The sequence below is a fragment of the Gymnoscopelus microlampas genome, assembly GCF_963454915.1.
Source record: "Gymnoscopelus microlampas genome assembly, chromosome: 12".
Taxonomy (NCBI): domain Eukaryota; kingdom Metazoa; phylum Chordata; class Actinopteri; order Myctophiformes; family Myctophidae; genus Gymnoscopelus; species Gymnoscopelus microlampas.
The window spans coordinates 44,459,191-44,470,714 of record NC_139949.1 but is presented as its reverse complement, the minus strand read 5'-3'; the positions used below and the strand labels follow the sequence as shown (position 1 = coordinate 44,470,714).

Genomic DNA, 11,524 nt, shown 5'->3' with positions numbered 1-11,524 from the left:
TTTATAATCCAGTCAACCTCTTTCATTTTCTTCTGGATTCAAGGACGAGTCTAGTAATTTCTAGTGGGTTAGGAACAGTGGTGTGAAGTAACTAAGTACATGTACTCAAGTACTGTACTTGAGTACAATTGTGAGGTATTTTTTACTTTATTTGAGTATTTCCAATTTCTTCAACTTTTATTTCTACTCCACTACATCTCAAAGGCAAATGTTGTACTTTTACTCCACTACAATTATTTGAAAACTTTAGTTACTAGTTACTTTGTAGATTTTTACAAAACATATACATTAACCACTTCAGCCCTATATATTTCGGCCATTTGAAAATAGCAGATCTACAAGCTCACAATGTGTCGCGATGCGGCGCATTGTGAGCTTGTACATTTTGAACCTGTGAAATGGGACATTTCTTATCAACGGAGTGGATTTGATAAAAACTCATGCAAGTTATACACAGGCCAAAACCATTACCCTGTGAGATGAATTTACATAGCAGATGTTGTTGTGTTACATATTTACTGGCTGGCTTTCTCACAATTTACAATACTTTACATCAGTCTTATGAATGATGTGACGTGTCCCTGCATTGCACACCGCCAGTGGTGTAAAGTAACTATGTACATTTACTCAAGTAAATGGTAAATGGAAGTACTGTACTTAAGTATAATTTTGAGGTACTTTTACTTTACTGGAGTATTTCCAATTGTCTATACTTTTACTTCTCTACCCCACTACATCTCAGATACAAATATTGTACTTTTACTCCACTACAATTATTTGAACACTTTAGTTACTAGTTACTTTGCAGATATAAATTATTATTATAAAACATAAATTAACCACTTTAGCCCAATTTTATACATAGGCAATTTGAAAATAGCAGATCTACAAGCTCACAACGCATTGCGATGCGACACGTTGTGAGCTTGTAGATCTACTATTTTCAAACATTTTAGTGCTTTTACTTTTGGTACTTTAAGTACATTTTGATACCAATACTTTTGTACTTTTACTCAAGTAAATGTTGAATTCCGGACTTTTACTTGTAACAGAGTAGGCCTACTTCTATATTGCAGTATTGATACTTTTACTTAAGTAAAACATTTGAGTACTTTTTCAACCACTGCTACGGTCAACAAAGTATGGGTTCAAGTCGTTAAGGATCTAGAAACTATACAGAATGTGTCTGTGTACACACAATGAGTGAGCTTGATCTGCTTTTAATTATTTATTGGAAAGAATGTGATACAATTTGGAATATGTTTGAAACATTTTCAGAACACAAATGTAAGGAACACTTGTAAGGGGGTTGGTGGTCCGGTCCCTGGCACAAAATATTTTGCAACCAAATACATATTAATTTGGGGGGTCCTTGGCATGACAATGTTTGAGAACCACTGCTCTACAATACTCAGGAATATGCAATGTCAGTGGCTGTGGATTTAGAGGCATAACATTTCATTTCAACTTGACTATTCCTTTCACTGCACACAAGCGCCCCCAAGTGACATATTTATAAAATTATAAAATATTTTTTTAATCTGAATTGCCGGCCATAGACATATGCCACAGAACATCTTAGAAGAAAAAAAATAATTATGAATGCATTTCCCAGGGATGTAGAACCACTGCTCTACATCCTAGAGCAGTGGTTCTCAACCTGTGGGTTGGGACCCCCAGAATGGTCCCCACATGATTGGGGGGAGGGGGGAGTCCCCAGATGACAGTTAAGTGACAATTTAAGGACTTTTAAGGCCTTTTTAATACCTAAAAAAAAGGAAGAAAGAAAAGAAAAAAGACCATTACTGCATCAGAAGCAATCAACAAACTATATTATAAAAACTGGTCAAACATCGGCCAAATTGTCAAATTATATAAGAGGCAATTTATTTTTTAAATAGCAGATCTACAAGCTCACAACGCCTCGTAAGGCATTTTCCCAATATGTGGAATCGAGTCAAACAAAATGTAATGCCTCAACTCCTACAATTCCAAGTGCGTATCAGGGTGGGGGGTCCTCAGTTCAAATGTGATTATTTTGGGGGGTCCCAGTTCAAATATGACTATTTTGGGGGGTCCCAGTTTAAATATGACTATTTTGGGGGGTCGCGGCCTGAAAAGGTTGAGAACCACTACCCTAGAACAACAGGGGGTCTGGGACCCGTAGGGGGTCTAACTGGTTTCCAGCAGTGGTTCTCATTGACTCATTGACTCCAATGTATTCCACAGCTGCAGACCGTATCTTATTTTTAATTACTTTGGAAACTAAAGAGCGGATTTGTCCACAAACCCTGCCTAAAACTAAAATCTGGAGAAAATAAAAAGTAAAACCTGTGGTTCAAGAGTTATAGGCCAAAATGTAAAGTGGTCTGTTACAGACACTATGAGGCTCATTTGAAAGAAATCTTGGGGTGGAGGTTTTTCCTTGGCGCCTATTCTGGGAGTGTGCGTGCAAAGTTTCAAATGGATTGGTCCAACGATGCCCGAGATTAGCTACACACGCACACACATGGACAGGGGCGAAAACATCAACACCTACCAGGCTTTTTGGGCCTGGTGGAGAAAAAAAAAAGGAAAAAAATGGAGATTGCCCATTTAGAAAACAAAATAAATTGGGTGGAGGTTCCAAGCCTCCGAAGAAATGTTTACAGCGTGGCTCTTGGAGGCGGCCCGTCTACAAGAGAGTCAGTCTGAGTGTCTTGACTTTCAGTGGTTAATCTTGCAAACAATGGACCGATCATCGCCAGATTTCTATTTTTCCTATAGATAATATATGCTTTAGATACATGTTTTTTATGGAAGTCAATGGCGGTGGGATAGGGGTGAAACGTTGCCGAAATATGGCATCATAGGTCATAGATGACTGACGTGAAGTCCAAGATCCACTTGTAAGCCATACAAAGACCCCATCTTTTTGGTGTGAATATTTTTCACATAATACTAGAGGTTTGGGCCGCTTCGCGGCCCTCACATCTAGGCCCGATCAGCTACATCACAGCTACGTTGCACCAGTGATCCAACTGATATGGCCATATATGGAGATGCGCAGTATGGTGGGGTCCTAGCGGCCAAAAAGAAGGAAAGCTGCTGTGGCTAAAATGTTAAAATGTAGTTTTATATTAATTGTACAATATGTAAGTACATTGAAGGCGGGGAAAGAAGCCTAAGTATTAGCCAGAGCACTGATCAACAGCCTGTGGCAAGTCTGGAGGCAAGTGGAGTGATCGTATGCTGACCAACCCTGGACGTACTTTTGGAGGTCATTTCAATTATAGTAGTTAGGATTAAGATCCGTCATCAATATGTTGTCATCAACATGGTGTTAGAGATGTAGCCTACAGGGATTTTATTACACCACGTCTTGTTCAGTACTACAGAGTGTGTGCATGTGTTTACACAGTATCATCATTGTTGCACCATGGGTAATGTAGTCACCTTAGCTGGTGTCCATGGACACCATGGCCGGGTTGGAGTCTTTCTGGACAGAGTCAAAGATTGCCTCCAGCTCCCGATTGGACCGAATCTGAGACTGGAACTGTGACATCAGAGGATAGTTCTTTGCTTCTGGGATGGAGAGTAGAGAGACAACAGCTTGGATCGCACCTCGCTTCAACTGATCCAGTTTGTCAGCGTCCTGCTTCGCTGAGCCAGCCTTCAGCTTGGTAGCGCAGATAGCTTGTAGAGGTTCTACCAGTTTGTCCAGTCTCTGGATAATGGCGTTTGGATTCAGAGACGAGAGACGAGTCAGCATGAGAAACGTCAACATCTTGATGTCATGGTGGTCTTTGAGTCCGTCCTCCAAATGGTTGAGGAAGGTGAAGATGTCCAGTTTGTCATGACATCCTTCCAACAGAGTGGACATGCACTCAAATGCTGCTTTCCTCAAATCCAAACCATCATCTACTGTGTGTCTGTATGGTCCCATCTGTACCTCTCTGACAAGTTCTTTCCTGACTTTGGTTTCAGTATAAAGAAGGGGTAAAACTGAATCCAGCAGCTCTCGGATCAGACTGGGCTTATTATGAGCTGCTGAGGTGAATGTTACCAAGGCAATGCGCCGAACATTTAGGTCTGGGTCTTCTAGCGTCTTCAGGAAGTCGCCTATACAGTTCTTCAGTACATGGTCTATTGGCTGAGGATGATCAGAGATGGTGAACTTGACAGCTGCTACCACAGAGCTCCTGGCGTAAGACGAAACTGACAGTAGCTTGCCCTTCAGCCTTGGCAGTAGAGTTTCAGGGTCTATCAGAGTTAACTTTCCCAGACATTGAGAAACAACATTTCTGGTTCTTTCTTCCTGACACTCACAGTGTTTCAGCAGCAGAGACGACACTGACTCTATATAGGGCTTCAGATCTTCAAGTGAGGCGGAGCCTATTATCTCCTTTAGAGAGCGCAGTAATAGATACTGTCTTTTGGGCTGAGAAATCTCTGAAAGGATGAAGGGGAGGTACTCTGGCAGGTTACCAACAGCGATCGAACCCAACGCATACGAGGCTGCTGACTTCACCTCTTCACTGGTGGCGGAGAAAGCATCAATGATAACAGTCTTGAGTTCTAGTTGGTTACTAAGGTCCACGTAATGTCCAACTTCACCCAATGAGAGCAAGGCTAACAGTCTGATAGAATCTGTTGAGCGGTTGTTCTTCACATCCTTTATGAACTGTCCCACTACAGCAGGTGCTTCGTTGAGACAGGCTCTGGTGAGTGCTGCCACACATTTAGCGATGGTGGAGTAGGCCTGTTTGTGAGGCAGCGCAGTTTGTGAGTTGGAGTGGTAGACTGGTGCTGTTAGCATCTTCATCAGGTCCTTGAAACTCAAACCTACTGTATTTGAACACACCAGAGCCCGGTAGAAATCCAACATGGCTGCCAGCGCTGCTCCTTGCAGCAGTGGGGAACGAACCAGTGATATGAGCTGGTTGAGGATGTTTCCTCGACTGAGCTTAGCCATGGAGGAAGGGTGTGTCTTCACCAATGTGGATAGGAAGATCAACACCATCTGAGACACGTTCATGTCATTCTCTGATATGAGATGAGGAAGTTCAGCCAACACTGCATCTATCATGGCTGGCGTCACTGAGGGGCTACATTTCTTCAGCAGTGTGTCCAGTGTAGCCAATGTGGAGAGTTTGAGAGTTCTCTCTTTGCAGAGGTATGAGGCAAGGATGGGAACAGCTTCACGAAGAATCGGACGCAGGTCGATGTTCAGAGGAGAGCCTGCTACCAGCGCCAATGCTTTAACAGTAGTGTGTCGTGTCATTTCATGCTTGAGTCGTTCCAGAAAGATGATCAGTGTTCCAGGAAGTTCAGTGGACAAATGGTCCCCTAGGTTACAGATGATCTGGCCCATACAGGAAATGGCTCGTTCATTAACTTCCTGGTGAATGTCAGCGGCTCGTAGGCGCCTAATTGTACAATTGAACAAGTCATTAATGTAAGGGGAGGGGTCAAAACTCTCCGAGCCCCCATATGTGCTGTCCAGAGGTCTGATCACCATGACCAGCTGCTGTGTGACCTGCAGGGCTTCGGAGGTGATCTTATAGAAGGGGTCTCCCACGCAGGCCACCACGGGTGGGACAAGGTCTTTGCAGATGTGTGAGATGTGTGGGAGGAAGGCGTTGGGGCGCTTGTAGCACAGGATCCCATGCAAACACGACAATGCATCAATCTTCAGGTTAGAACTGCTGGACTGCTTATCATTCAGACTGAAGACTATACCTGGTATTAGTACTGGGATGTGTTGGACCACGGCTCCAGGCAGAACCTTCACCAGTTCAGTCAACAAGTTGAAACAACAGTGTCTAGTCTTAACACTTTTCTCCTTTAACTGCTTATGAAGAGCTTTCACTATCATAGGAACCTGACTCTCTAACAGGTTTAGAGGTGTATCTCCCTGCTCCATAGTGTCTGGATCAGACATCCACTTCTGAGCCTTTCCAGTTTGTGTCAGCAGAGAGATATACGCATGGAACACATCTGCCTTCACGTTCTCCTCTCTCTCCTTGAAGCAGGAGATGAGTGCAGGAGAAACAGAGCGATAGAAATCATGCAGCATCTCTTGTCTGGTTGAGACGACACCGTCCAGACACTTAGCCGATGCACGACGCACCTTCCAACTCACGTCATCATCATCACTGTATTCTTCGTCACTACCTCGATAATCGTCATCATTCTGTTCCGTGTCCATAGCGTTGTCATCCTCGTCTTCGTCATAGTTGTAGTTGGGGTCGTAGGTCAGGTAGCGCAGACACAGTTCAATCACCGTGGGAATGTGGGGGTATACCTCTTTAGGACACTTCGTAACGAAGGACTCAAAGGCCAAAATGCAGTACTCTCTTAGTTCATCATCGTCGTTGTTACAAAACTTCACCACCAATGGAATGATCTTCTCCAGATGTTCTCCTATGCGGTGTCCAGCCTGTCTGCTGATAGCAGCCATACACTGGATGTATGTTCTGGTAGTTGACATGTTCCGTGCGCCCTGTGTGCGTCCCAGTTCAGACAGTAGGTGTTTGATTAGGTCAATGAACACGGAGTTCCCACATGACATTGCGAGGTGACCGAGGGCCGTGATGGACCTCTTTCTGACAGCCAGGCGAGGAGAAGTGAGCTGGGGAAGCAGACAATTCAGGATTGAGGGATGATAACTCACCAAAAGTCCCCCCTGTCTGCAGAGCATGTTGGCCATGATGTCAAGCGCCTTAAGCTGAACGGACAAGTCTTCCTGTTTGGTGATGGCACCGGTCAGTTTGCCAGTTATCTTTTTGCAAACACTGGCTGATAGCGCTGAGGAGCCACCAGAAGCAGGAGGAAGTTCTCCTATAACGGTTTTGAGTCCGAAGGACGAGATGTCCCGGAGCTGCTCATTATCAGACAACATGTTGGTCCACAGCGTGTCCACGATGGTCTCAACCTGGTACTCCTTCACCTTGCTCACCAGAGGGCCCAGGCATTTAACAGCCAGGTTTTGGACTTCTCCATTGTTATCCTCCAACAACTTCAGAATCATCTTCACCACCTTCTTCTCACCGTCGTCGTCCAGTGTGACTGTATCCTTCTGCAGCTCAGACATCAGGTCATTGGTCGCCATGTACCTGAAGTCCTTGTCGCTTGAGGTCATTTTGTTCAGCAGACTGGAGACATCATATATGGCACTCGCCATTTTGATCTGGTTAGCTGCTGGTTAGCCTCCCGATAAAGTTCTTCGCTATGACCCAACAGTTGAGTATATGCTAGCTACGCCAAGGACAGATCTTTTAGACTGCGCTGGATTCCAGTTAGATGCTGGCTGCCTTTGTACTCTTGGGCTTCAAGGTCTGCTTGGCTATCTGGTTGGAAATTCTGCAGAACAGTCTGGATGTCTTCGAAAACACTGTGGGTTCTGTAACGACCACTCTGTTTTATACTAGCAGTGACAGCAACCTCGCATTGTGATTGGCTGAGAGGCAATGTCTCCAAATATAGAAATATTTGGCGCGTCATACATCAATCATGTATGACACACCAACTTGGGAGAGTTTGGGGATCTTCCATATATGGGCAAAAACTGGGCACAGACACACAGACTTCATATTATAGATATCTTTAGAGAACCACAGTGATCACACAGAGACTTCAATTATAGTATTGATTGATGATTATTATTATTATTATTATTATTATTATTATTATTATTATGTTATTATATCGTATTGTTGTGTGTCCCACCAACATTTTGTTGTTTGTACCTGCATGGGCGACAAATAAATCCCTCTTGTCTTGATTCTTCTTGGTTCTTAAACACATGTATTCATTTGTGTTCATTTGTGTTTCCCTTGTTGGAAGGCCAGAACAAAGCCAGATGTAGATACCTGTCAGTCTGAATGATGCCTTGGTGCCCGTAGTGACTACTGTAGAAAATAGTAGGAGGAGTTGGCAGCAGAGACAGTTTTACCTTTACTTAATATAGCTAATAAACTATTAGTACATATGTTGTGATCAATTAACTATTTATAAGGCAACTTATAAGCAAAGCAAAGCTCCAGACACACAAACAGACGTCCGCACAGACCTTCTTCTAGATGGCACCTGCAGAGCCACACCGCAATAATAAGCTTCAAACTTCAACATCAATTTAATGATCACATTCTCATTCTCATACTGCAGGTTCTTTAAATAACTCATTCACTGCCAGATTTATTTCTGGCTGTGTTTGCCCACTGCCAGCCATTTTCGTCACAAAAAAACAGGTCACAAAAAAATGTATATTCATTATGATTGCATGTCCAATCGTTTGTAAACACACACGCTTTGTGAAACATTCCAATCGGATCGGCTACTTCTCATGCAGCCCCGTGTAAACACGGCATTTCTCGTCAAAGATGCACGGTTCTCTTACTTTTTCAGCTGGCCACAGAAAATGGGCATTCATCCTATCCCTTAACACTTATCCATCTTAAAAAGTGAAAAACATACATTATCTGCTGCCGATTGTTGGTGGGCAAAGCTCATTTTAGGATTTCAAGCAACGACAGCAGTGCACTCTCAAGGGATGAGCTGCACCCGGTTAAATTCAGTACGGCCTGACTCTATCCACCTGTTTCCTAGGCTTTTCACTGTGTTCCACTTCCTGTCTTTTGATCCAATGAAATCCAATGAAACCGGTCAGATGACTAATTATATCCAACAATGAAATCCGACAGGAAGCGGAAAACACAAGCCTAGGGAACAGGTGGATAGGACAGTGGTTCTCAACCTGTGGGTCGGGACACCCAGAGGGTCCCCACATGATTTTGGGGGGGGGGGGGGGGATGTAATGCCTCAACTCAAATATGATTATTTGGGGGGGGTCACGGCCTGATAAGGTTGAGAACCAAAGCTAGAGGAGGGTCTGCGTTGTCTGTGTGTTCTGTGTTTCCAAAGCCAATCTCTTTTATTGTTGCACTTCACACTGCCAGTAGGCCACAGAGGTACCTCCACTATTGTTATGCAATAAAAAAGGCTACTGTAGAACCCCACAATTTTGTTTTCACATTGTGTTCTATACCTATTCTAAAATTTAACTTACATTTTATAATGGAAGTCAAGGGGGCTCGGATTGTCCAGATTGAGACACGGTGCATCATCAATATATTTATATATATATTATATATAACTTATAGGACATAGCAGTGGCGGCCATTTTCTGTTTCCACTCAGAAAAAGACAATGCATTTTATATCAATTATTTTAAGCCTAGAATCAAGCCATCTTGAAAACATTTGATTTTGTAAAAAAAAAAAAAGAAAGAAAAAAAGTAAAACAAAGGGTATTTATTAAATATAGTATATCATATAATTAAATATTCAACTTTTTTTTGTTCACAGAATCAAACGTTTTATGGTCATGAATCACCAGGACCCTGGATGGCTTGATTCTAGGCTTAAAATAATTGACATAAATATGTTTGGAAATCTCTAAGGAAAAACGCATTGGATTTTTTTTTAGAAAATGTCCGCCACTGCTATGCCCTATAACCGTTTGACTGCCTGCCATAACCAGATAGCCAAGCCGTCTAAAGAGGAAGTGAATGGCAGTCAAATCAGGATGAAACCTTACCCAAATATGGAGTCATACGTAACATCAGATACATCAAAGACGACTGGCGTCATAGACTGGCCACATGAAACACATCGTTTTATACGTTTTGAAAAAAAAATCCGATTTTAATTTCATAATGGAAGTCAATGGGGCTGTCAAAACCTTGCCCAGATGTCATAGATACGTCACAAACAACATAGATGACTGATATCACAGCCTGCAGCCAAATGAAGTACGAGCCTTGAGCCAAGTCCAGATCTGACCTGGAAGAATTGTTGGAAGGATTGAAATGATACATTGATCAAAGTCACTAAGAGCTTTTCATACCTTGTACTTCTCTTTTCCTGTCTCACTAATGACGCAGATATGTTTTAGATCTCTAAAGTACTCATTGTAGTCTAGCCCGTATCCCACCACAAATTTGTCGGGGACCTCAAATCCTACAAAGTCTGGTCTGTATCCGACACTCCTGGGTGTTCTCTTTACCAGCAAACTTGCTACTTTAACAATTTGGGGATTGTGTTGTTTGAGAAGCTCTAATAATGTCTTCATCGCCTTGCCTGTGTCGACAATGTCCTCCACAATCAGGACGTTCTTCCCTGTCAGCGTAGGCAGGTCATCACCTCTGATCACTTTGATCTCACCGGTAGACTGGTCATTACAGTAGCTCATGAGGCGGATGAATTCCACTGTCATTGGCACTGAGTAGTCACTGTCACCGTTCAGGGCCTCCATGTAAGCCAACAGGTCTGCAAAGAACTTGTAACCCCCCTTCAGCACACAGAGGGCCACAATATGGTGACCGCCCATATCCTTCATGATCTCTCTGGCCAGCCTCTCTGTCCTGTCCAAGATGAGTCCGTGAGGTATATACACCCTCTCCAGGTCAGAAGCGTAGTGCTTTGGTATGCAGAAGAGGTCCAGGTCGTAACCTTGGTCCTCGTCGCTGATCACAACACAGGGGCTTGATGTCGCCATCGTCGGTATCGGTTTACCGATGTTTTAATTGACATACAACTTTTAAGTTCCTTTGACTTAAAATGTTAATTTAAAAGTTTGAACTTAAAATGTGTATGTCATTTTAAAACCCTCTGGAAAGAGCACCTTATCTCAGTTGGGTGTAAATATAGATCACTTCAGCGCTCCTATATCTCGTAAATGTGCCTCACGTCTCTCTTTTATGTTGGTGGTGACATCACGGTTAGTTCTGACCTCTGACCATTGTGATTGGCTGAGAGGCATTTTCAATGTGTCCAAATAGAATTATACAACTCAGAGCGCACCTTATTTACAGTGGTGGACGAAGTACTCAACCCCAGTACATGAGTCAAAGTATAGATACTCCTGGTCAAATGTATTACTCAACTATAAGTGAATTGATTGATTGATTGATTGAATACTTTAACAGTTTGCAAAAAGTACAGATGTACAGTTATAAAATTATGCTAAAAGGATAACACAAAAGGCCCTGAGGGCTTGTTTCCATTGTGGTCCTATTTATTCAATTCATCAAGACAAATAAAGACATACAATACTGTACAAGAATTCATCAATACTATATTTACAGAAAAACTGTGAGGGGTCATTTCCTTTGGCAAGCCTAGACGGCTTGGCTCATGAAGCACATACAAAATGGGATCCACAAAAAGCCATGCCGTTATTAGATGGAAGTCTATGGGGATCCGATTGGGCTGGCACTGACTGATAAAAAAATAACATAAAAAATAAAATCTGTATAAAAACAATATGTCCTACAAAGACCAAAAAAATACAGAAAAATATATAATTATAAAACATCACTAAACACGTATGACATGTGTGTTTAGTCAGTATGATGTTTTAATGTCTTATTTCACTATCTTTGAAAAATTGCTACGATTAGTTGCAGGTTAGGTTTTATTTAACAAGACAGTGTATAGCTTGTTAGTGAGCACTGTGTTTAAACATGTTGTCTGTCTGGGGT

The 11,524-nt window shown here is 42.5% G+C and overlaps 2 protein-coding genes across 2 annotated transcripts; both read right to left on the bottom strand.

The window, feature by feature from the left end:
• Positions 1 to 3,436: 3,436 nt before the first annotated feature.
• Positions 3,437 to 7,165, bottom strand: LOC311056791 (cullin-associated NEDD8-dissociated protein 1-like; the record flags this gene model as incomplete). The annotated part of the gene is made up of 1 exon (XM_084073597.1): positions 3,437 to 7,165. One exon carries the CDS (start codon positions 7,163 to 7,165, stop codon positions 3,437 to 3,439), a length of 3,729 nt encoding a protein of 1,242 aa, XP_083929723.1.
• Positions 7,166 to 9,882: 2,717 nt separating this feature from the next.
• Positions 9,883 to 10,539, bottom strand: LOC311057033 (hypoxanthine-guanine phosphoribosyltransferase-like; the record flags this gene model as incomplete). Its single annotated transcript, XM_084073914.1, has 1 exon — positions 9,883 to 10,539. The coding sequence occupies one exon, from the start codon at positions 10,537 to 10,539 to the stop codon at positions 9,883 to 9,885; it is 657 nt and encodes a 218-aa protein (XP_083930040.1).
• Positions 10,540 to 11,524: the final 985 nt, after the last annotated feature.